Here is a 27107-nt window from a genome sequence, read left to right as displayed (position 1 = left end):
TACCTTCTCTTTCCCCAAGACAGAGAGCCTTTTGTGCCTTGTTCTATGGGAGATAGGAATTTTAGCTTTGTTCACTGACATATCCCAAGCATGAGAGCAATTCTTGGCCCATAATGTGCACTAAAAGAGTATTATTGGATTAATTCTGATAAAGACTTCCAGCTCAAATATTTATTGAGGACGTATTCCATTCCAAGCCCTGTTGCAAGCATTTTGCATGCATTATCTCATTTAATTTTCACAGCGTACTCCAACCAGCCCCACACAGGGACAGGCCAATGGCTCATGATGGCCATTAGGATGCAAAGCAGAAGCCGCAGAGAGCTAGCTGTGGGAAGTGTCAGGGAGACCATGGAAGGCCTGTGTTCCACATCTGGGTCATGGACCATAAGCACAGTGAGAGGCCTGGCCACAACATGGCAGGTGGATGGGGGGAAGCGAGATAGGGTGGGACTGGAGGGAAACATTGCTGGCAACGGTGCTGCAAATTCCCACAGGAGGGAGGGTGGAGCCCAGCCCAGGAGCTGGCATCTTCTAGAATCTTCCCTTTTCCCTCTTATTTCCCTTTCCTGTCTTGATTTCCCTTCCGTTCTTCGGACCTTCTGGAGTCAGAACTTGTTGGGCCGGGAAATGGAGGAAAGCATATTATCTTGAGGGACCACATGCTCTAAAAGCCCCTCCTGTCCTGTAAGCTGGAGGCCCCTCCCTGGCATCCCTGCAGACACAGAAGGTCAGTTATGTCCCCTTTTACTCTTGAGTTTTCATTGGGTGTATACTAACCAGGCAGAAATCAAGCATTTGTTTTGAGGGATTTTCTAAAAATACACATATTGCTTTTTTCAAGTCATTTTCTAGCCACATCCAAAATCTTTCAGGCATGCCCATCTATAAATTAAATTTCACTATGAATACATCTTTGGATATATAAAAGGGGTAATTCACTGTTGTTATTGTATTTGCTCATTACATAACCTGATGGTCTATTAGAAGCTACGTCCCCTGACAGTCAAGACTGAAGAAAAAAAGAGAGAGAAAGAGAAAGCATTTGAAAAGCTGATCTCCAAGACTTCGGTTTTTCTTGGTTCATTTGTTTCCTTTTGCTGAATCAAAATTTAAACAAAAAAAGCAAATGGGAATAAGGTTTTGTGGGTTTTCTTGAAAACTGGACATAAAGGATTCAGGATTACTTTCTTATGTTCTAAATTAGATTATCTTTCTTTTGTCTTTCTTTATTTCCTCAAGAAGATTAAAAAGAAAATGAGGAGAAATTATTTACAAGACACACAAAGAGGTTTAATTAGAAGGACAAGCGCTGGGGAAGCAAAGGCCAAATAAAAGGGACCTTGAGCACCAGAGGCGGAGCTGGGAGTTGAGCCGGAACCTTTGCGGTCAGCATCTGGCTAACTTGAGCAGGTCATTCCACTTCTCTGGGTCCAACTTCCCCCATTTATAAGATTAGCAGGTTTAAGGAGATGATATCTATCTTTCCATTCAGCCTCATGCTCTGAAAACCTTCGAGGCTAAAACTCTGGAAAAGGAAGGAGTAAATTCAGACAGCACCCTCCACTCTGCATGTGCAAACCATAAACAGAGCTGGTCTCTTCTGGAATATTCTAAGTCCATTTTCTGCCTTAATAAACAAGAATGAGTAATTCCCTCAAGAGAGTCCTGTTTCTGTCTATTGATCTTCTCATGAACAAATATTTCCTCTGCTGCTATTCTGTGTGAGGAGGGGGTGAAAAGAACTCAGGAGTTTGGGTGGGAGATGTGCCAACAGTGATGACCATGCAGGTGGTAATCCCTGAAAATCCAAGCCTGGTCCATTTCAATGGAGAACCCAGAGCCTCTCTCTGAGTGAGGGGAAGCTAGAGGAGGGAGGATAGCCCAAGTGGATCCCAGGAGCCTGAAGAAGGTTCAGAAAGGGGCTACCTCCTGGCCAGGTATAAATCCAGCAGTCAGTAGTCAAAGCTGTGAGCAAAAGAAAAATCAGGTCAGAACCAGGTGGACTGTCTTGAAATTATGTAGCCATTCAAATCAGGAGTAAACAAAGATAAGAAGCCATGGATAAAAGAAAGGCAGAGGGATGAGCTCCTCGCTCACCAGCTTGGTTCCCATGCATGTGGCTGCCACCTTCATGAGGGTAGGACCTTCTGTGTCTTGTCCACCTGTGCCCTCAGGCCTAATACAATGCCCAGCACATAGTAGTTACTCAATAAATATTTGACTTGCGGAATGCACCAGGGTCCACTTCCCAATTTCAATTCAGTTCAGTAAAGGATTTAAGTCTGAGGGGACTTTGTTCCCATGACTATGAGACAGAGCCTCTCAGAAGCTCTCAATGAGGATGCAGGAGGAGAGGGCTTAGGTTCAGAACAGGGGTGGAGGCTTAAGAAATATGGCTGTCATCCACTAAGGCAGAGAGCAAGAACCATTCTAACTCACAGAGGGACATGGGACATCTTCCTAGACACATTTTTTAAAAACGTATGTATTTATTTGAGAGAGAGAGAGTGCGTGTACGCAAGAGTGGGGTGAGTGGCAGAGGGAGAGAATCTTCAAGCTGACTCCCCACTGAGCGTGGAGCCCTACATGGGGCTCAACCTCACTACCCATGAGATCATGACCTGAGCTGAAACCAAGAGCCAGATGCTTAACTGACTGAGCCACCCAGGCGCCCCTTCCTAGACACATTTTCAAAAGATGATTGGAAAAGATGGCATCTGTGCTCGCCCAGAAGAACAAGGAATGCTGAAGTTGTGCACGTGCAGAAGGAGAAGAGGAAGAGAGAGAAATGAATCACAAGTGGAGGAGACCACATGAACAAAGAGAATCTCAAAAGAGTTCTATTTCAGCCCAGCAGGAGGTTCAGTTTGCCTGAAATGTAGGTTTGTAAAACAAAACTGCAGAGTTGAAATGATAGCCGAGACAAAATTATAGGGGCTCCTTGTGGAGAAAAGGGTTGATGTCAAGGAGATCAATTAAGGAGCTCTTGTAGGGGGGCTTCAGTGAGCACAGGACCCATGAGTCAAGTCATCCTGCTAAGCCATGGAAAGCATGGTGCATATGCACACCCCACTTATGACATGGTTTTTAAAATTCTGCCACTAGACTTCCAGCTGCTTGTGAATCAGGACTCTGATTCACCACTGCTTAACGCAGAGACAAGAAAATGCTCAGGACACGTTTAGTGAAGGTGCATCATGGACACACCAACCAGTCCTACCCTGATTTTATGCCTACACCATGTAACCATTGTGGGCCCAGGGTGGTTAAGTCGTGTAGGTGAGACAACACGATGAGGCAGTAAAGTAGTTGGGCTCAAACCCTAACTCTAACCCTGAAGTTATGCAGCCAAACTCTCCTTCCCCTCCAGCTGGCTGGTCCAGAATCACTGTCCAGGACTGTAGCTATAAACACAACAGTTAGGAGACATTGGACCAGACAGACAGAACCCTCCGGGCAATTCCCTTTGTTCCCATGACTATGAGACAGAGCCTCTCAGAAGCTCTCAATGAGGATGCAGGAGGAGAGGCCTTAGGTTCAGGACAGGGGTGGAGGCTTAAGAAATATGGTTGTCATCCACTAAGGCAGAGAGCAAGAACCATTCTAATTCACAGAGGGACATGGGACATCTTCCTAGACACATTTTCTAGGAAGCTGAAACTGCTTCAGAATGTAAGTCTCTCCTATATCTGGGCCATTTCCCTCACTTTCTGCTACACATGTAGTGTCAGGCAAGGCAGGAACAGCCTCCAAAGTCCTTGGATTGTGATCTCCTGGTGTCCGGAGACTCAGGGAGTACCTTGTTGCATTCTTGCCTCTGAGCAGGGGCTGAAATCATGCCTCATCAGTGGTGTTTGCCTCCCAGCAAATGTAGCTTCCGATGGGCTATCTAGGCATAGGTTCACTGCAACAATCCAGGTCGGCGATGAGGCCATGTCCCATAGACAAGGGCTCCCATCGTGTCCTCACTGGCCGCTCAAACTCCAGTGTGACTCGGGCACAGTGGGAAAAAGAACATCCCACAGTGGGGGCCATGGCAATCAGAGAGGATCTTCTCCCATGGCCCCACTCCTAGGTCTCCTCAGCAGAAACCAGCTCAAAGCCTTGATGAGCCCTAGAAGGATCCTTCAGGACAAAAATTCTCCTGTGTGCATATCTTTCCTCTGTTCATCAGACACTTGCTGTGGCATATAGTGGAGTCTATTACACATGGAGTCCATTCAGTGAAGGAACAGGTTTTACACCAAGATTTGTCTAACTATGGAAGCTCATTGACTGGAGCCCTGAGTCTTTGTTTCGTCATCTGTAAAATGAGGACAACATGAATTGCCCTCATCTAATCTGAAGGTCTGTGGTGAGGATTAGATTAGCTCACCTACAGCAGTACCTGGCACATGGTAGACACCTACTACCTGTTACTTACATGTTCTTTCTTCCCTCTGTGTTGAGCAGCAGTTCCCAATGACTAAATGTTTGAGAAGTATATTTGTCAGGGTTCTCCAGGGAATAGAACCAAAAGAATACATACCTACATACAAAGAGAGATTTATTTTAAGATCTTGGCCCACACAATTTTGGGAGCTGGCAAGTCTGAAATCTATACGGCAGTCCAGCAGGCTGGAAACTCATATAAGAGTTGTGTTGCAATCTTGGATCCAAATTCTGCAGGACAGAGGCTGGAAACTCAGGCATGGTTCCCATGCTGCTGTCTTTTTTTTTTTTTTTTTTTTTTAAAGATTTTATTTATTTATTTATTTGAGAGAGAGAGAGGGAAACAGCATGAGAGGGGATAGGGTCAGAGGGAGAAGCAGGCTCCCCGCCGAGCTGGGAGCCCGATGTGGGACTCGATCCCAGGACTCCGGGATCATGACCTGAGCCGAAGGCAGTCGCTTAACCAACTGAGCCACCCAGGCGCCCCCCATGCTGCTGTCTTGAGACAGAATTCCTTCTTCTTCAGAAAACCTCGGCCTTGGCTCTTAAGGCCTTCAACTGATTGGGTGAGGTCCACCCACACTATGGAAGCTCATCTGCTTTACTCAAAGTCCACTGACTTAAAAGTTAATCACATTTGGAGTACCTGGGTATCTCAATTGGTTAAGTGTCCCAACTCTTGGTTTTGACTCAGGTCATGATCTCAGGATTGTGAGATCCAGCCCATGTCTTAAGATTCTCTCTTTCCCTCTCCGTCTGCCCCCCCCCCAGTAGTGCGTGCACTCTCTCTTTCTCTGTCTGTATCTAAATATAAATAAATAAGCAAATAAATAAATAAACAAATGTTAATCACAACTAAGAATACCTTCTCAACAACATCTAGACTATTGTTTGACCAGACAACTGGGCATCATAACCTAGCCAAGTTGACACATAAAATTAACCATTATAAAGGTGTGAATACGTGAGGGATAGCAATTAAAACATCTCTTTACAGTCAACTGATTACTGAGTGGGCTTCCCTCTCAAATTCCTCTGGAAACGGTCACCAGCTCAAATCTTCAGGGGCTAGTCAGCATATAGGAAAGTGTAAGATAGTCAGGATGAATGGTGGGCTTCATGAGCTTGAGGGTATAGGCCCTATGTATATATATTCAAGTTCAAAATTTTTTTTAAAAGTGTGGCAGAAAAGTTGTGCATGCCCTTCAGCTTTTCTGGGTTCAGCAGTGAAACACATAATGATATCCAGCATCTAGGCTATGGCACATCAAGTTCCCAAGAAACAGAGCTTTTCCAGATGCTCAGGGAAAGAATTTCCTAGGTTTAGAAAAAACTGTGTACAGGAATATACCACTTGAAGGAAGTTTGCACATACCACCCACACAGCTTAGGGACCAAGTGGAAGAAATAAAATGGGCATTGCTCACTTGGAAAAGTTGTGACAACTGATGTGGTGACTATTTTAAGGGCGTTAGAAGCACCTCATCCCGCTACAAAAAAAATTATTGCAATGGCCTCTCATGCGCAAAAGAGTTGGAGAACCAGTTTATTCTCGTCTTGGCTGGAGCTTTCTGTAATTAGCTGAAAAACCTTCAAAAATTGGCCTGACATTTTCAGAGGTCATAGAAAGTTATAAAATAAGCTGCAGAAAGATTTGAGCTGATTTGGTTTTTAGGCTCACAAAAAACCCTTCTAGATGTTACTAAAGTGTCATCTGTAGTCATGTTTCCACATTGAGTAGACAATATGTGTGGCAGACAGACACTAAAATGTGCCCCCCCCAATTATCTATCTCCTGGTACTCATGTTCCTCCCTGTGTAATCCCCTCCCCTGAAGTATGAACAAGGCCTGTGGTTCAAGGAAATGGGTTGTCATTTCTGTGATTATGTTACCTAAGATTGCAACTTCCTCTTGTCTTCTTGGTTGGCATGCTTTGATGAGGCAAGTGGCATGTTAGGGAGGTCCACATGGCAAGGAAATGAGGGTAGCCTCCAGCCAACAGACACCAAGGACCTGAGGCCCTCAGCCCAACAGGCCACAAGAAACTGACTCCTGCCAGCAATCACATGTACTTAGGAGCAATGGAGCTTTCCAACCCTGGCTGATACCTTGACTGAAGCCTCAAAAAGACCCTAAAACAAAGGACCCAGCAAAGCCATGCCTACATTCCTGATCCCCAAAACTGTAAAATAATAAACATGTGTTGATAAAGCTGCTAAGTTTGTGATAGTATTGATACACAACAATAGATAACTAATACATTATGGCACATTTTTTAAGATGGAAACAAAAGGTGATGTAACATCTCTAAAGATACTAAAATAGCAGGTGCATTCTCATCCTTCTGAGGGCATGATAACAGAAACTAAGAGAACAGAACTGATAATCATAGAAGAACTGATAAATTGTGTAGGAGAGAAAACAATTCTGTGGATTTATAAGGAGGAAAAAAAATCCCATGGATTTTATAAGGAGTAGAAAGTCTCATGGATTGTGTGAAAGAGAAGGAAATCTCATGGATGCACAAATTAAAGTCCATGGTGATGCTGGTACAAAGTGGGAGTAACACATAGCATGGTGGAGTTCATGGTTCTTGAAGGACTGTGCAAATGAATATGAGGTCATGTTGGTTGGGCTGGACTCAAACTGGGATCCCAGGAGACCCTATAAAACAGCTGGTGCCACCACCCTTTCTAGATCAACTCCTCCAGTCATTGAAGACCCATGTATAGTGTTCATCTCTCAGAGGCTGAGAAAAAAAAACAACACAGTGCTATTTCTATGGAAGTGTTCCAAGGCTCTACAGCCAACCTGATGATGATATAGGGAAAACAGTAGGTTATGGTGTCAATATTTTCAAAGTCCTCATGAGGAACAAATGTCTTATGCTTGCAGGTGGAGTGGCAGAAACTGACTTAGCTAAAGAGATCATATCACATGAACAGACATGACCTGCTCTTAAACAATATGCTCTGCAGAACTTCACTGGAGCATTCAAAACCATTCACCAGACACAGCAAGAAAATTCTAGAGTTAAGTCCAGTGATATAACCTCTAATGCCTATGAAGTACTAGATTAGATAATGAAGTTGAATTTCCTGCTTAAAAGAAAAAAGGACATGTTGGAAGCTAATATTCTATTTACCTGGGAAAATATTGGGCAATTAACTCGCTGCCAAGGAAGAAGTTGCTGCATTTAAATTAGACCAGGTCCCTCATGGATGACCACCCAGTACACCCAAGCACCCAAAACAAATAGCTGGGAAAAAGACCAAAATTATTGAACAGCTTAATTTTACTTCATGTAAAGTCCCTGTCAGCAGTAGGTCTCCACTTTTTCTAGCTGATGCTTCTCACTCTCCTGAAGTTAAGGAGAGTTCTATGTTGGTATCCTCAGCTATATGAGATAATAATCACATGCTGGTTGTTCTCAAAAGAAAAATCAGAAAGCAAAAAAGAAACAACCTAAACCAACAAATTAGGTAATATTTAATGCTAGGACTTTGTATCTCTCTAATCAAGTAACCCACACTTTTGACCTGGGTGAAATGGTTTAATTATCAACTACCCTTCTCAATGCTACTGGTTGTCCACCTCTGGTAATCTTTAGTCATTCTGAGTGAGAATCAGGTCCTAGATAAGAAAAATGACCACTAACATGCAGTCGATAGGTTCTCTCCTACTGAAAAATAGAGACAAGGCCCATTTTGACTTTGAGAACTCAGATTTGCTAAAGAGTCAGAATCAGTGTGATTTTGTACTAGACTTTGTGAGTCTCCACCTAGGTCCCCCTCAAACTTCTTTGGGAATTGCCTTGGTTGGATTTGCCTTCCCTGGGACAGCCCACATCCACTGACTGGTCCACCAGGGGCACAAAAGCCCAGCCCTCCTGCCACAGCTCGGGACAATGGCGAAGGGCCATCATGACAGCATCAGAGCACAGCCCACATCCTCCCTCTGCCAATCTTGCTCCTTTTCTTTCCTTCCTTGGGGGCTGATTCCAGGAGCTCACCCTAATGCACTTCCTGCGTGATTCCATTTCAGGGCCTATTTCCTCAGGATCCCAACATGCATCAATTCCTGAGGAGATAGAGCATGCGTTAAACACAAGAGGAAGAAATCCAATAGAGCTGGGGATAGAGTGGGACCAGTCTCACAGGGTGCTGTGAGGATTCCATGGATTAATATGTGTGAAATGCGAAACAATAGCCAGGAAGCTGTAAATCCCATGTAAGTTTTGAGTTGTCATTATCATCATTACATAGTATTATACATTATTACCACTCGTGATCTTGGAGTCAACAATGCAGCTGCACAAGTCACTGAAGGAGAGTTACGGCTTAAGAGCAATTTGTGTGATTTCTCAGGAGTCTGCCAGATCCCTGTGAATGTATAGAATGGGAAGCTCCTGAAAAAGCTGCTCTTGATCTGAAAGTTCATGAAGAGAAGTGTAATTTCACAGCAGAAGAAACGGTAGTGCTCTTTCTGTGCCTGTCAGACTGCACCCACCATATTGGGTGTAGCGGGGAGTACAGGAGCCGGTGAGGAAATGTGAGGGGAATGACCAGGACAGATTGAAGCAGGTATTTTTGGCTCTCAAAATAGGTTGCCCCACATTCCTCTCCACCTCCCAGCTCACTCTGTCATCTGTCTGGCAAATACCAATAGGCCCTCATTCATCATTTTGGGGAAGCCGCCCCTGACTATCTCCTCACTTAAAGATTTAACCAGTTTCTTCCTTCTTTTTCCTTCTAGATCATATAGGTTTTTCTTGTTGTTGTTATTTGTTTGTTTTATCATTGCACTTATAGTTTTGCCTTAATTTGGATTTGGATCTAATTTACTTTCTGTCCTTGGGACATGTTAGATGTTCCTGTTTAGTTTCCTAGGGCTGCCATCACAAATTACCATAAAAAGGTGGCTTAAAACAACATAAGCTTATTCTCCCACAGTTCTGGAGCCCAGAAGTCTAAAATCAAGGTGTCAGCTGGGCTGTGCTCCCTCTGAAGACTCTAGATGAGAATCCTTCCTCACCTCTTCCAGCCTTGGGTGGCTCCATGGCCCCATGGCTCCAGTCTCTGCCTCCATCTTCATGTGGGTCTTCACACAGCCTTCCTCCGTGTTCTCTTCTCTCTTCTCTGACATTGGTTTTAGGGCCCGCCCTACTCCGGGATGATCTCATCTCAAGATCCTTAGCAGGATTACATTCTCAAAGAAACTTTTTCCAAATGTAGTCCCATTCACAGGTCCCAGACACACATATCTCTTGGTAGACACCCCTCAACCCACTACAGCAAGTATAAATTGATTCCACCACGGAACTAGACCACCAGTTCTAAACTATCAGGTAGGTTAGGTCTACTCAAAAAGCAATGGGAATCACAGAAGGTATACAGAAAAAGGAGGGAACAAGAAAACAAACCTGTGAAGGGATACCAGATGGCTTTTGTTAACTGACCATGCAGGAGGGAGGTGGAGAAGAGAAGAAAATCAAAGATGGCCAGAAAGTGTTGAACCTCAAGTGCCAGGAGGATAATCAAGAAGAGAGGCTGGATGGTGTGGGGTGATGTGTTCTTGCTCTTTTTCGGCAGGATGTGAGTTGTTTGGAAGAACAATTCATTGGCTCACCCCCGCTGGCTCTCTGTGCCTCAGTTTCCCCACAAGTCAGTGGCACCTCTTACTTTTCCAGGATGTGCTGAGTTCTCTGAGCAATAAATTAACTTGTATTGCTTCCCTGGTGGGCACTTGAGTAGGATCAATGACAAGTAAGAAAGCAGCAGTTTAAAACTGCTGATGTGATTCATTTTACAATGTGGGTGGGACAGGCTGAGCGGCCCACAGGAAGGACAGCTGGTCCCAAATGTTTGAGGCCTTATAAAATGATGAGTATCTACTTACCCTGCTGTAGTAAACAGAACTGTCATTCCCAGGCTCACAGAGGCAATGGGCAACTTGGGAACGCTGGACCTTCCAGGGTCAGATCTCAATTTAATGCAAAGCAAATAATATTGACCCATGATGATTAACATTCTTAATCACATTTTCTGTGACTGAAACTTTATGATTCTTTCAACATTGTACATTAAAAAAAATGTGTCTCTAAAAACTGGAACCCTAAAGAATGATTTAAAATAGAGAAATCTAGTAGGGGGTAAAACCGCGGAGCTGGACATTTCAGTTTTCCTTGAGATTAGCGAACAAAATTCAAAGCCAAATAACTGAGAGGGAGCAGGAAACAGGGAGGGAACCACTTTGATTTCTAGTCTCTGCTCTTTCCATGCATTTCCAAAGCAAATAGACTTTAACTACTTACTATCCAGGTAAATGGCTATTTATTGGCCAGTTTCGTTAATATTTTCCTTACATAATCCGTTGTGGGAGGAGTTCAGACCCATTTTCTCTCTGTTCCTCAGTGGTTTGCAGAGGGGCCTGGCTCTGAGCTTCTGGAAATCACTGGCTCCTGGTTCCCCTAAAGCACATCTGACATGCACCTGGCCGGAAGTCAGAGCCCTGGCCTGCAACAAGCCTGGTCACTCTAGCCAAACCCCCTCTGCTCACAGGGCCCCTGTGTCCTCATCTGTATCTTGGAGCTGAGAAGGAGACTAGCCCATCTACTGCTGAGGGTTGTTGTAACATCAAATAGAAAAAAACTTTGAATTCAACTCTCTTTTCTTAAAGTTAAAAAGTCAAAAGCAAATTATCTAGAAAAGTAAAGGTAGCTTCCGGATGTTGGGTTCTTAAGGTATCTAAAAAGAGGTTGAGGAAATTCTCAGAATCTTTCCCATTCTCCTACAATGGGACTAGTTAAAGCCATTTAGGCAAACGTTACGTGGGCTGTCAGAGAACACAAATGTTCTGACATGATACCGAGGGCTTCCTTCTCTGTGCAGGGACAGGTCAGAATTTCCCTGGTAGCAGAGAGACCCACAGGATTCGGCACACGAAGGGCACAGTGAGCTTCTGTGGGTGAGCCCAAATGGGCAGGCCCTTTTGTCAATTCTTTATTGATGCATCTATTCATATCTTACAAACATTCCTGAGGTCAGGTAGCCAATGTGCTGGGAGAGAAACAATTCCCAGGATATGGCTATACTGTCAAGCCGCTAGTCCAGGGGGACATGACCACATGAACAGGCACATACAAGACACTATGATTTAAAAAAAAAAAAAAAAGATTGTTTACTTGTTTATGGCCTATCTCCCCAACAGCAGTAAGATTCATGAGGCAGACTCCATTCATCTTCTTTAACAACTGCATCCCGCTGCGTGGCATCCAGCCTGGTACAGAGTAGATCTGATATCTGTTCGTTGAGTTAATGAATGAACAGATCCATGAACAAATAACGAACATTAAAACAGAGATATACCAAAAGTCCTAAAGAGGAAGCAGGACAGAACTCGCAGGAAAGTAGCATTGGAACTAGACCTGGAAGAATGGAAAGGTTTTTGGCAGATGGAGAGGAGGCCAAAGAAAAATCTAATCAGTGATGTGGGAACATGCAAAGGTAGGGCCCAGAGAGAGGACAGTGTGGGGCCCTGGTGGGGGGACAGGATGGGAGGGAACAGAGACACAGACAACAGAAATTGTGTTCAAGGCCACTGAGGCATCTCGGCTACCATGGGAATGAGTTTGGATTTTGTCCCCCAGAAGGGGCAAGTGGTGTGGATTTTCAAGCAGGGAGGTGACTTGATAATATCCTGCTAATTAGAAGTTACCCCAAAGATACAAATGTAGGGATCTGAAGGGGCACATGCACCCCAATGTTTATAGCAGCAATGTCCACAATAGCCAAACCGTGGAAGGAGCCTAGATGTCCATCAACAGATGAATGGATAAAGAAGAGGTGGTGTATATACACAATGGAATATTATGCAGCCATCAGAAGGAATGAGATCTTGCCATTTGCAACGGCGTGGATGGAACTAGAGCGTATTATGCTAAGTGAAATAAGTCAATCAGAGAAAGACAAGTATCATATGATCTCACTGATATGAGGATCTTGAGAAACAAGACAGAGGATCATAGGGGAAGTGAGGGAAAAATGAAACAAGATGAAACCAGAGAGGGAGACAAACCATAAGAGACTCAGGAAACAAACTGAGGGTTGCTGGGGCGGGGGGGGGGGGGGGCAGTTCGGAGGGATGAGGTGGCTGGGTGATGGACATTGGGGAAGTTATGTACTATGGTGAGCGCTGTGAATTGTGTAAGACTGATGAATCACAGACCTGTACCCCTGAAACAAATAATACATCATATGTTAATTAAAAAAATTTTAAAAATAAAATAAAACACACAATAGAAAAGGTCAAAAAAAAGAAAGAAAGGTCACTCCAGTGGCATTTTGGTGGGTGGACTGGAGCCCAGGAGGCCAGGAAAGCAGGTAAGGGGTTGATGCTGGGGGTTAGACCTCAGATAAAGAGAGCAGAACGAAGACAGAATAGAGCAAGAAAGAAGGGGCAAGAGAGGAGACATCCGGGGATCTGCCAACAGAGCATGGAGTTGTTGGTGATGGGGGCGGGAAAGAGGAGACTCAAGGTTAGTGCCCAGGCTGCTGGTTTGGAAACTATATGAGCAATGGAGCCACTCACTGGGAAAGGGCCTGTGTCTGCTGGAGAATAACCAAGCAGAAAGGTCCAGGAAAGAGATGCCCACGTCAAGAACTTAGAAGTCAGGGTGCCGATGTAGGCATGAATCAAGCTTTACCCAGATAAACAGAAAATAATGAAATAATACAATAATTAAATAATTTTTGAAGTCATGAAATGATGAAAAAATCAAATGAAAAATAACAAAATAACACCATCATCTTTCTTTGTGTCAATTTACACGATGAACAATATCCAAATGACTCACTAAATATTTTAATTTTATTTTAATTTTTTTTTATTTTTAAAGATTTATTTATTTATTTGAGAGAAAGAGCACGAGCAGGGGAAGGAGCAGAGGAAGAGGGAGAAAGATCCTTAAAATAGACTCCCCGCTGAGCACGAAACCCAACCTGGGGCTGGATCCCAGGACCCCGAGATCATGACCTGAGCTGAAACCAAGACTTGGATGCTTAACCGACTGAGCCACCCAGGCACCCCACACTAATTTTTTAAAAATATTTATTTATTTGAGAGAGAGAGAGAGAGAGAGCAGGGGGAGGGGCAAATGAAGAGGGAGAGAGAAGTAGAGGGGGAGAGAGAATCTTAAGCAGGCTCTACACCCAGCGTGGAGCCCGACGCAGGGCTCCACCCCACGACTCTGAGATCATGATCTGAGCCTAGATGCTTAAACAACTAAGCCACCGAGGCGCCCCTCACTGAATTTTCTTATTTATCACATCACAGCCTATAGGCTGCACACAAAATCCTAGATGGACAATCTCCGGTCACTGATAGACATTTCCCAGGGTCCTTGACTCCTGCGTGCACAGGCATTCCTACTGAGGGCCCGCTGCAGACCAGGCGCTCTCCCCCACCCTACGGATGCACAGCCTCTCTGCCCTCGAGGGCATGGTCGTTGAGCTAGCTTAGCAGACCTGATCACAAGCTACAAGTTAAGACAAAAGGAAAATTACAACTCAGACACACACTGTGAAGGAGCCAGTCTTAGAGGGCGGGGAAGGTTCTTCTGAGGACCTGACACCTGTGCTGAGCTCAGAAGCAGAAGAGACAGAAGGGAGACAATAAACAGTATCTGAAAGAGGCCGGGGGTGGGGGTAGAGAAAGTCCAAGGACCAAGAAGAGCAAGTTTGCCCCACATGGTGGGAACCAGGAGGACAAGGAGGTCAGCCGAGCTAACGAGGTAGCTGTCGAGGAGCATTTGCGGACGAAACTGTTATCAATAAATGTCTGCTAAAGGTCATGAGATACCTGCAAAAGAAATGGAAGTATATTAAATGTGGCTAATTAAATGAACGAGGGATGCATAATAGTGATGGTTTATGATAGTGTGAGCAAATTAACTCAATTTAAAATAATTTAATCTTTTCACAGTAAAGGCCATAGCAAAGTATCTAAATTATATAGAATTCCAATAAATATAATTTGAATCTGAATTGCTATTGCTAAGTAATCTGCCTTCTTACCCTGGATGATGTCTGCTAGCCTGGGGTCAAATTCGACTAACATAGGAAGCATCTAGAACATTCCTTGGCCCACAGGCACTGTCCTTCTTTGAGAGCCTCCCATCAACCACTGGTGAAGGTCTGATGCTCTTCATTTTACAGAACAATGTCACAGAGACAGGGAGGGTGTGGCGGTGAGCCTGCTGATGTGGGACAGCAGGCCACATTTTCATCCTGACTGGGGTGCTTCTTCACCCCACACTACTGCCCCTTATAAAAGAAAGCTCTTATATTAAAATATATATATATATATATATTTTAAAGTGATTAAATTACTTGAAACACATATTTTTTTAACCCCAGTGGAAATGCAAAGAGAGATTTGGAATTATTTGTGAGATGTTCATTACTTAAATCTGACTGGGTGGTTGATTATATGAATGAATGCACTTAATTAATTTTTTCCCCTAGCTTCTTGCTATTTCCTGACTGTAATCTATTTTCTTTCATCCCAGGGGCAACAGAAGGACAACAAAAGAAGGATCCAGTGATTTGAAATTCCAGAACCTCTGTCTGCCGAAAAATAGGTCAGAATATTTACTTGTTTATTCATAGAGGAGTGAAAATTTTGAGTCTGTGGCAAATCAGCTGACCACCACACACACACACACACACACACACACACACACACACACACACACACACACACACACACACACCAGGTTAATGTGATAGAATTTTATTGCTGCCAGTGGTCTTAGAGGTCACATGGAGACCAAGGTTCAGAAGGAAAAGAAACTCACGTGGGTTGAAGTACCAGCACGCATGCAATGCAGGGAAAGGTTGAGAAGCCCCAAGGCATCCCCAGCATTTCTGACGAGAACTACTTCCACCACCCACCAGGGGTCCAAACAGCCCAGGAGACAGCCACGAAGACGGAAACTTCCATTCTCAGCTTGTGAATGACTTAAATGATGGATCACAGATGCCATCAGGCCACGAGCCCACCACCAGCTCTCACAAGCGAGGAGAACAGAGGAAGCCATGTGCCTATGTGGTTTCTTCTCTTTGTCCTTCAGCTGAGCAAACATTTACTAAGCAGTCATGACATTAGGACTTGCACAGGCTAGGGAACATGCAGAGATAAAAGACAAAGTCCTACCACCAAGGGGCTCAGAGCCTGAAAGCTCAGAATGGGGACTAACTTGGTGAAATGACAAGATCCCAATCCTGAAGCCCAATCCAGCTCTGTCATTGCCCAGCAGCCAGACCCTGGGCAACACCCTGATGCCCAGAGGGGGTTGCAGGTCTCCTTGTACCCTGCCAGAGCTCCCTCACTGAGCCCTGCCCGAGCAGTCTCTCCGCCCAGAGGCCCGCGAGGGTCTCAGCATGTTATACCACAACTTGCAACCCAGCACACTTCAATTCAGGTCAACCACCAAACACCCATTCAGTTCCTACTATGTGCCAGGCCCTGGGGCTTTATTAGCATCCTAAGATTTACTTGAAGAACTATTTTCCCTAAGAAGAGTAAATGAATGCCTGTAAAACAGAATATTTGAAATATTGTCAAAACCACATTAAGCAAAGGAAAAATTGTGGCTGTTCTCAGACTTGTTCAATGTTTACATTAAATACATTTGAATAATGCATTTTAAGTCAGTTTTTCTTATTTCTTGACAATAGCAAGAGATGGGAGCTGGAAGGGTTAGAAGACTTCCTTCAAATGAAGATGGTTGCAGCAATCACATACATCAAAGTAATATTTACAGCTACATTTGAGAAAGAGAGAGAGAAAGAACAGTGCTTTTTTCCACAGCAAATTATTTCAGGATGTGTCATAGCATGCTCAAGATATATTAAAAAGAGCAACAGACGAGGTTTCTGCAACCTGTTCCAAACCATTTATAAACCCAAATTTAAAAAAAAATCCCATATGCATACAAATCTCTGTACCACTGCGTATTTTATAATGAAAGTATTATATGAGTTATAAATTAGTATTTGAGATGTACAAATTAAATCAAAATGTCTGAAAACTACATATTTGGGTCTACTGTCTTAGTTCAAGAACTATTAAACCCATGAACTCATTCTCCGTACAAATTACAATTATCAGCACTTGGCGGCGAGGAGAGAAGGAGGATGCTGCGGGCAGGCGGGGCTGCGCAGAGAACCAGCCCGGGGCGCCGGGTCTCAGTGTCACCCGACGCGCTCACTCACGGAGCGACCTCACTCTGACAAGCCCATTTCCCATCTCAGCGCCTCATAGGCTTTAGAAATGGTATTTGAAAGCAAATGAGTAGGCTGCCTTGTCCCCCACTGACCCCTGTATGTAAAGCAGTGCACGTGTGTGGGAAATAAATGGGTGACCCCTGTAGCGCGCCTGGAACATAGTAGGTTCTCAATAAATAACTGGCTAATGATCACTGAGTGGTCATGTGACCATCATGTGACCATACACTGGGCACCGTTTTAAGAGTTTAATAGGTGGTGTCTCCCTGGATCCCCACAGTTCCAGTCTTACCAGTCTCCTTTTTATAGGAGAGAAGAAGGCATGCCCAGGATCAATAACTTCCCCAAGGCTGATGAGCCGGGTGTGGTATGGTAAACTTTAGACTTTTCCATATCGTTACTGGTATCTAAAACAGCCCTGGCACTCCATGCGGCTCCCCTTGATACCGCCAGCCCTTAGTTAGGTGAGGGGTCAGCTCCCCCGACAGGTGCAGAGGGCTGTCCCCGGCCACCCCCACACACACACTCAAACAGGCATGCGCCTCCGGGCCACACAAGATGCACGCACAGATGCTGAGTGCTGGGGCCCCACCCAGCTGATGCGGTCCAGGAGATGATCCAAGAAAAGCACAGGACCACATCCACATCCATGACACGTCCACACTACTGATACGAACGCACCCAAAACTCCCCATGGAATTCACTGGGCTGAATCCCCAATATCCACTCCTATCCTGTGCCGCGTCCCCACACGTGTAGAAAACGGAAACACACTGATAGATGTTTTCCAATCGAGTCCAAACTCAAATCCGTAGTTAAGTGCCTGACATGCACCAGCCACCACGAAAGGAATTTTGGCATTTAATCCTCACAATACTGCTCTGAAGTAGTTATTCTAATTCCCATTCTATAGACGAGAAAAGAGTCTGAGAGAGGTTCCATTTGTGGTCAGTCACAAGCTAGTCCCTGGTGACAGCTGGATTTGGATTCAGAGTCTAACCTCAAGTCGAGTGTCAATCCTGGGTTCTAAGTGACCACAACTTTCTGCTGTGTCGGCATGGTCGTGTGGATTTCATTTTCTGTTCCTGTGAGTCTCCAGTCTGCTCGTGTCAAGACTGCAATGAAGAAGGGGCATGTGCAGTGTGCTCCTGAGAAGAACAAACACATTCTTACAGAGCCTCACGGTGGCACGTCCTGGAGCGTGGCCTCTGGACCAGCATCCATCAGCACCACCTGGGAACTTCTTAGAAATGCAGATTCTCAGGCCCTGACCTCTGGAATCAGAAGCTCGGGTGTGGACCCTGGGCACCGGTGTTTAGACAAGGCCTCCAGGTGATTCCAGTGCCCACTCAAGTTTGAGAACCTCCACTTCAGCATGGTTACTGAGCGTGCAAGCTTCGGAGCTGGAGTAGGAGGCCTCTGGGCCCAGCACTTACTCTGCCCTTAACCACTACCTCCAGGAAACGGGAAGGAGTGAAGAAGACGCAAGACGGGGGCCCAGAGGGTAGGAGGAAGTGGGGACAGGCCAGTGCGTTGGGGACAGGGAAATTCAGAGACGAAGACACAGCCCTTGCCATCACGATGCTCAGTCTATGGTCGGGGGAAAGTGAAGACTGGTATTGCAGATCACAAGACCCTGTGCCACGTGCACTGATAGGAGCAGACGCAGGCCCCCGGGGGGCACTAAGGGTCGGTGAGGCTAAGGGCTTGCCCACGAGGTTCCCAGCCATGCCTTCACACTCCGAGTGAGTCTCTTTTCCCATTCCTGACGACAGCACTACGGTTAACACTGTCACTCACGTCCCACACTCCAATGCTCCCAATCTTCACCTCATTGACTGTCCATTTGTCCCCTTTTGCCACTAACACCTGCAGCGATAGTTAATTCCCGGGAGGGAGGTGGGGGGCAAGGTACAGGTGGGTTTAATTCCTCAGGGCCCAGGAGAGCCAGTCCTTACCCTTCAGATGTAGGAGCCCTGTTCCTGTGCTAGGAGGCCCCCTGCTGGACCCTCCCAGCAGGCAGCCCTCACCCAGGAGACAGACCTGGTGGGGGGGGAGTGGAGGAGGGGGGAGGCTGCTGCTTGTTGCTCTTGACCTCTCTGGTTTCACCCTCCCCGCCTCCAGGGGCCCTGAGCATCCATGGCACTGACAGATGCATAAGAATACTGCTCCTTCTGGCCCTCCTCAATGGGCAGAAAGGGGAGTATCTTTCTGAAAGGTGTGGCCGGCTGAGAGCTTTCCAGAGGGCCACAAGTGCTTTCACGGAGGGTATGTGGACTACAGTGTGGTGCCCCATCCCTTTCCTGGGCTCGCCCACAAGGAGCTCCCCATGTAGATGCTCAGGAAGCATTACTGAAGGGTTGGGAGGAAGAAGGGCTGGAAGGACCCACCAGGATGCCGTGGGCTTGTACGATGCCCTGTTGCCTGGCACATACTAGATACTTAAATAGGTGGTAGAAGGAACTTTTAGCAGCAGGAAAGGGTGGAGAGACGCAGAGAGAAGACAGAACAAGTCAGGGAGGGCAGGGGAGAGGGTGGAGGCCGTGGGCTTGGGAGCCGTTCACCGGCTGGAGGGGCGCTAGATTCAAACTGGGAGCGCAGGGCACCCAGGCCACCGCCCTGCTCCTCTGCGGTGTAACCCATCCCAGTGCCAGATACGGTGATTTTCCTCCTTCAGTATTTGTCAGGGACATGGAGAGCCCATATTTGAAAGGGATCAGAGTCACAAGACATGCGTTCTGTCCTCCGAGAACTTAAAATCTAGTTGAGGAAAGAAAAAAACACAAGGTTTAACAAAGTAAGAAATTCATAACTCCACGCTGCCTTTTGACTCTCCTAGTGTGTTAGGAGAGCAAGCAGTACTGCAGTGCTCAGAGGTGGGGAAGCCCACAGGCCCCCGGGGGACCCTGCGGGGATAGACAGGGGCTCCCCCAGCCCTGAGGGTCCTGGGAGGTGCAAGCATTCACACTTCCAGAGTTTTCCCTAGGATCCCTTCGGGGAGCTGCATGCCCCACAAATGTGTTTTGTTTTGTAAAAATAAAATAGAAAAGAGGAGGATTCTTGAAACTAATCAAGGATTCCTTTAACAAAGAATGAGCCCATTCTTTCACTAATTAAATATGAGCATTGACTTAATTCCACCCTGGTGTGAGTTTCATCTGCTTCAAAGTAATGTGGGTGTTGGGAGATGTTCTCCAGTCTGGGATCTGTAACGAAAACGACAGCCTGTTCTAGAGGGGTCCATGTGGGACGCGTGCACATGTGCGGAGCAGGTTCCTCCCGCATAGTGGACACTCTGCCAGGCCTTGCTGGGGCAGGTGGGTCCACGTAGAGACCCAGACTTGGTTGGCCATGGGTCTCTAAGCTGCTCTACTCTTGGGACGCCCCTCTTATCTCCGTTTCCCTGTGCACCTGTGCCCTGCATTCATTCCCTCGTCCCTGCACTCACTCATGCTTACTTGGCCACACATTTGTGAGTCCAGGCCATGTTCCAGGCATGTTCTGTATTTGGTGCCTGGTTTCCCTTTTAGGGGCTGGGGGCCTGGTGGAGGGAGTTTGAGAAATCGAGTTGTACTCTGTTCTGCTTATGAGAGTGTGAGTTCTGTTGGATAAGTGCCACATGAGCAGAGGAGGGCTGTGGTGGCCCCATAGGAACCTATGTCCTTCCCTCTCCAGGAGATCCAATGCACACCGGCATGGCCTTTCTGAGATGCAGCTCTGAGCAGGCTTTACCTAGTGCCTCACCCAGTTCCACCTGCCTCCAGGACCATGCACGCCTTCTAGCTCACCCCTGCTGGTTCCTCATTCTCTGAGCATGAGCACAACATGCCTTTCCAGACCTCAGCTCCCACAGCTCCCTGATACAAACCTGCACCTCCCTCCAGTGCTGGAGGGGAAGGAGGGTGCACCCCACCTGCAGACTGGCTGCATGGGAACCGTGGCACCCCCAACTCCCCTCGCAGGGTAACCTGGGCCTCAGTCCACACAGCCACAAAACGAAAGGGCCAGTTCTGGTAATTAGCCCTAACATTGAGATAAAGATTCCTGTCCACCAAGAGTTGCCAGGAGATTTGCTGAAATGATTTATAAAAGGCTCACACTTAACCAGCACAGAGCAGGCATCCAGAGGGAAGAAGACAATGAATTTAGAACTTCAGAGTCACCTTCATTTCTCTCTAGATTGCATTTAAAAATGAGTTTAGCAACTCTTATCAATTGTCTGACAAAAATTAGAATTTTAGCTCTTAATGTCAGAAGCAGGCAGTTTCTTAAGGGGAGACGTGGAGCCGAACCAGTCAATCTTGGAGGTTTGGGACGGGGAGTGGGCTGGCAGGTGAAATCACCCTGACCATCTCCCAAGGGGCTTGCTGTGCATTCTCTCCAGCAGTGGGGTGCCTGGGGAGACCCAGAGGGGACCACACATGTCACACTCCAGGGGGCGATGAAGAATTATCTCCACGCCAGGAGCTTGAGCCTGGAGACAAGACCCAATGTTGTCTCTATGGGACAGGAAAAACACACCATCCAAACTATGTTCCCATGGATAAGTAAGACGCAAGTGCACCCTGCCTACACAATCAGATCCAGTTCTCCCAGGGAGCAAGGGGGTGGGGGAAGGGAGGGATGGGTTTAATTTAGTGCCCGTTCAGGATTAAAAATTATTAAGCTTATTAAATTATTAAGAAGTATTAAAATTAAAAATAATTCAGAAATTAAAAATCCTTATTTGTAATAAGGCTTAAATATTGAAAACCACAAACGGCTGGAGGTCAGTCTTGTTCATTTCATATTCCGTGAACTCCCCCCACCACGACGTGGACACCTGCCTGCATGAGCCAGAGATGCAGAGGAAGGCCTGCTGCCCTCAGGCCCAGAGGTGGAAGGAGCAGGGGGTGGGAACAGTAGAGGGGTGGCTGCCAAGCCAGCCCACCATCCAGCCGAGGCCCGTTCTCATGTGGCCGTGTTATGGATGCCACTGATGCAAAGGAGCCAAGGAGCATCCTTGTAGTTCCCTGGCAAGAGGCAGCTTGCTAACGAGCACATGGGGCTTGCTTGAGCATAAAGAACACATCAGATCTCCATGAAGTTTGCTAGCAGCTTCTTTTGCTAATCACCCTGGGCTGTCAGACTGCAAAGAGCATTAACACAACAGCCTTTTCAGGTACCTTGTCAGCTGCTGGTCTGCACTCCAACCAGACATAACTGTGGAGTCCAGGTCCCCTCCGGGGCCCCCTCCTTCCCAGGCCCTCAGAGGCAGGTTCCAGCCTTCTTCCCCTCCCTCCCCCCTTTCCGGGCTCAGCTGGAGTAACAGTGCTGCTCCCGGCTCTGCTGAGGCTTCCTCTGCTAATTCATTTGGCTTGCACTGACGCACAGAGAGCCCTGGGGTGCAGAATCCCAGAAGACATGACATATGAATGAGCGCCATCGCTTTGGGACCCCACCGAGAGGCAGAGTGGATCTGATAAGCCACTTTCAGACAGCCTGGACCATCGGGAGGAAGCTCCCAGGCACAGAGAGCTGGGCGGTCTACGTCGCTGCTGTAGGCTTGGAAATAATAAGAGTAGTGGGACAATTCCTGGCTCCACCGATCGATCGCTTGCTGGGCCACTTCAGGCAAGTCACTTACCTCTTCTGAACTTGAGCGGCACCTGCAAAGCAGGGAAAGCCTGCCCACCGGAGTGGAGCCTCGCTCAGGGCGGGACAGACTCCATCTTCACAGGTGTCAGACGACCCACGTCTGCCTTGGAGGGTCCGAAACTTGGAACAACAAATTGGACAACATTGCCTCCGATGAGCTTGTTAGCATTAACGGTTTTTGATTCTAAAAGCCAGGTGAAGCCAAGGTCAGAAGAAGGACAGAATCCTAGCTTAAAAGCCAAAGTTCTTGCTAGGCTCCCCGGGGAGAGTGGGCATCCTCTTCCTCACCCCTGGGCTCGGGCTTACACACTTCGCTGCCTCCAGGCAAGGGTCGCCATTCACAATCGCGAGAACATATTTACATTTCACGTGTCACGAGTGACAGGTCTGGGGAGCCTTTGGAGGCCTTAATCAAAGCCGAAGATGTCAGGGAAGAGGCCCTGTGTTCAAAGTGTCAAGAGAGAGCTCTCAGGCCCCAGATAAATGATCTGCTCCTTCCTGGCTGATTTACTAATTTCTGCAGAATCCCGGGCAGCTTGAAAGGACGCCAAGAGCGAACCACAAGGGCTCTGAGACCACAGCTGCACACTGCTTCCCGACTCACCACCGCCCGCAGGCAGGGCCGGGGAGGCGGCGAGGACCGGGGGATCCGACAGGCTGGTGTCAGGTCCCTCGCTCTCTGTGGGGCTGGGCAAGCTGAAGAGCTCTCTGAACCTCCCATTTCCTCGTCTGTAAACTTGGGACAGTGTTAACCACCCCACAGGGCCAGTCTGAGTATTAAAACGGCAGAGGACAAAGGGTGAGCAGGAAGCCAGACTCAAGGGCCGTGGCCTCCTGGTTACTCACAGCTCCCAGCTTAACTGTTGGGGGCCCGATGTCCCAGCCACCAGCCAGGCCTCATAAATATTTACACCCGGCGTGTGTTGCGATGCTCAATTAATTGCTCCTATGACGTACTTTGAGAGCCTCGGAGGATAGGCGCCGTGTGAGGCCCAGGATTATTAAAGGCACAAACAAGTTGGCTCACAGAAGCAGCATCCTCCAGAGCCTTCCACCGCCCCAGAGCTTTTCTGATCTTTGCCCAAAATCTAATCAAAAAGTGTTTCCAAAAGCACACTGTCCAATGTGAATGTGCTGGCCAGGCAAAGACCCTACTAGAAAATGGACAAACACACATACAGACAACTCACAACAGAAAAAATCCAAGTGGCCTAAAACCACTTGGAAAATAATAATAATAATTCAGGCTCACTAGGCATCAGGGAATTAAAACAGGTAAAATAAGGAATCAGGTGCCAAGTAGAATAATTTTAAAGGATGGATTTAAGGGTGGTGAGATGCAGCGAGATGGTCACTTCCTGCTCTGTGGATTAGCACCTAAATTGACCCAACCGACCTGGAAGGTACCTGAGTGATCTACAGTGAGGGGTTTGGAAGACCCCCATTGCCTGACCCCTTCACTGCACTTGGTGGAGTCTCTCCATGGAAATATTTGGATATTAGATGAAAAATGCAAGCACGGATGCTCCCTGCAACATTATTCACAATAATAAAGACTAGCAAGAATCTAAATGTCCCCTCTAAAAATCACAGCCAATAATATCATGTCTTTGAATAATAGCTAGAGATATATAGTGCATTTTTAACGTCAGCAGCCCATACATTCTTGTGCTATTTTTATGCAGCTATATGTTTAGATGTATGCATACACCCCATCATAAACACATGCACATATGTATGGCAGATTTGCCAAAATATTACCTGGGGCAGAGTTGTTTTCTTCTCTGTGCATTTTTCTATTTTCCGGATTCTCTGTAATGAGATGTTGTTTTAGATCTAGAACAATATGAACACGAGGAAATCATTCCATAGGCTGATCTGGGAAATGCATGTGATGGCTGCACACTCCTCTGGGGAAGGTATGTGACCCACATGCCATGGACACTGACCTTGGTTCTCTTTTCTGCCCTAGGTCATGGCCTCAAATCAACAGCACCGCAGGTAAGTCAGGGGCCCTCTGTCGCCTGAGCGGTGGGAGTGTCAGCATGGGACTGTTAGTCTTCCTTCCATTCTCTTCTGCTTTTCCTTTGATAAAACTATCAGCCTGTTCCAACTGGCATTAGCCACTGACGGTCTCTCCCTCTGGCTGCTCCTGGGGTGCAGCCTGGTCTGTGACTTCCAAAAGCTTTGGAAGCTGGTAGGCTGATGGGGAACCCTGGCTCCCCACTTCTTAGCTGTGAAGCCTGGGACGAAGCACAGATCCCTCCAGGCCCGAGTTCCTTCATCTGTAAAATGGGTGAAAGTCTGCCTAAATGTCAGCGTTGTGGCCACTCGGTAGGGCTCGTTCAACTGAACTCTATATAATGGCTTTCCCCCAAAATATGTGTTAAGCAGATGACTGATTAATTTTATGTTTCTGTTGCATCTTTTTTAGAGCCTAGTTCTGAATCCCATTAAAGTTTGAGTAAAAGTATGTACTATTCATCTTGGAGCATCATTATTTCAGGGAAAGTCCAATAGAACGTCCCTAGAAAGCTGGTGGCCATAAATGATGGCTGCAAAGAGACAGAATAAAGTGAGAAATAGACAAGAAGTGTGCAAAGAAGGGATAGAATCATAGGGAGTGATGCAATCTGCAAATGAACTCCAAGGTTCATAATGGTGCATGTTGGAGCATGTAGCCAGCACTAAGCATGTCCCAAAGAGCCATGAGAAGTGGAGAAAAGCAAAATCAAAACTGCAAGTATGAATATAAATAAGAAACAAGCACCCAGCTCTAATCCCTCTTACAGAAAATGCTTTTAGTAAGCTTCCCAGTCCTTTGCTAACAAAGGTTACATTCTGTCAAGGTAGATACTTCCAGACTGTACTGGGGTCTTTGATCCCAAATATACCTCCCTCCACTGGCTTGCTACCTCTCATCCCTTCCCACTACCCACTTAGAGTCTTGGGTGTACTCTAGACACTTCCAAAGGGGATGGTGCCTGGAAAGGAAATTGCCAATCTGATGCGGTGGCTGGCAAGTTATAAACCCCTCTCCCTTCACCCGCTTTCCACATTCCTGAAGATAAAGAAAAACTGACAGGTGGGTATTCCATTTCATTAACAACATTCAAGAGAGAGAAGCAGGGGGGAAAAAACAAAAACAAATCAAAACCCCAAGAGAGCTGATTGAGATAAAGCTGCCCAGGCCTGCCCGTACACACTGGAATCTATATTCTGCCAAAAATATTAACAGCAAATCACACCACCCCAGCCTATGCATGTTTATGAACCATGGCGAGTATCTATTAAAATAGAACAGAACTGATATAATTAAAGATACACATGATTCACATAACAGGTTGTTTGCCACAATATTTGTAACATTTCTAGATATTTTTAAGTTGTTTGCAATTCTTTACCATGGGCTTAATTGAAAATATGGTGGGGCATCCATAGGAGAGAATGCTATATAGCCATTAAAAAAGATGACATTGAAGCATATTTATCGACATGGATGTGTTATAGTATGCTATTATATGACGGAGCAAGCGAGAAAACAGTGTGCTCAGACCTACATAGGCTCTATCATGTGTGCATGTATGTGTGTGAGTGATCAGGCTACAATCAAGTATTTTTAGTGGTCATCTTGTTATGGGGACTTTATAGTAATTTTTATTCCCTTCTTTTTGCTTATCTGTACCTTATAAATTTTCTACAGTAGCATATATTTTTGTATGCTGAAAACAATATATATATATATATATTCCAGGCCTGGAAAAGACAGACCCATATCCAAACTTGGACAATCTATTAATACCAATATCTTCTGTAAGGCTGATTTATAGAGAACAGTGCCATGTTTTTTCCATAAAATAAACTCAGGAGTTTCTCTCCTTCCACTGATTAAAGAAGGAAATTAAAGAAGATAGCCCGATTTAGAAAGTGGTCCTTCGCTCTTAAGGTACCGTACACAGTAAGAACCTTGATAAAGATACACATTGGCTGTTTCAATTAAATGGACAAGAAGTTTCATTTGTCCAGGGGCACTTGTTTTGTTTTTGTTTTTGTTTTGTTTTGTTTTGTTTTTTCCTAAGGAAAGCAGTCTTGAAAGTTGGTTTCCCCCACTTTTAAAAGAAAAATTAATAAGGATTTTTAGAAGTAGGTGGAGGAAAGGCAAGAATGGGATACGTGAGCATCCAATGCCCCCTGCTGGCCCATTTCTAGACATTGCAATACTTGTATTAATTTGGCAGAGGCTGGTTCTCCCCCCAAGATGTTGGCAAAATGGGTGGACAGAAACAGTGTGAAAGGTTGATGGTTGAATTGCTGGGAAAAGGTGTTCCCCGAGGTCTCCTAAGCACAAGCCAGGATTTCAAGTCGTCCACAATTGGTAAACACAGGAATTCAGAGTTGTCTTTAAAATGTGTGTCAGGGGCGCCTGGGTGGCTCAATCGTTGAGCGTCTGCCTTTGGCTCAGGTCATGGTCCCAGGGTCCTGGGATCGAGCCCCGCATTGGGCTCCCTGCACGGCGGGAAGCCTGCTTCTCCCTCTCCCACTGCCCCCTGCTTGTGTTCCCTCTCTCGCTGTGTCTCTCTCTGTCAAATAAGTAAATAAAATCTTTAAAAAATAAAATAAAATAAAATAAAATAAAATAAAATGTGTATCAGAATCACTATAGTCACAAATGTGTATTCTCAAGCCCACTCCAGGGTCTGTGCTTTCACAGGTCTGTACCAAGACCAGCGAGTCCTTGCCCTTCCCAA

The 27107-nt window shown here is 46.1% G+C and overlaps 1 protein-coding gene across 1 annotated transcript in view; it reads left to right on the top strand.

Moving 5' to 3' along the window:
* The window catches only part of CLNK (cytokine dependent hematopoietic cell linker), a 160114-nt gene that overhangs the window by 65372 nt on the left and 67635 nt on the right, over positions 1-27107 (top strand). Inside the window, exons 3-4 of the mRNA XM_078068388.1 lie at positions 15003-15074; positions 24332-24360. Coding sequence (XP_077924514.1) covers positions 15003-15074; positions 24332-24360 — 101 coding nt within the window. The remainder of the gene's footprint in view (positions 1-15002; positions 15075-24331; positions 24361-27107) is intronic.

The sequence above is a fragment of the Halichoerus grypus genome, chromosome 3, assembly GCF_964656455.1.
Source record: "Halichoerus grypus chromosome 3, mHalGry1.hap1.1, whole genome shotgun sequence".
Lineage (NCBI taxonomy): Eukaryota > Metazoa > Chordata > Mammalia > Carnivora > Phocidae > Halichoerus > Halichoerus grypus.
This window is presented reverse-complemented; position numbering and strand designations above follow the sequence as displayed.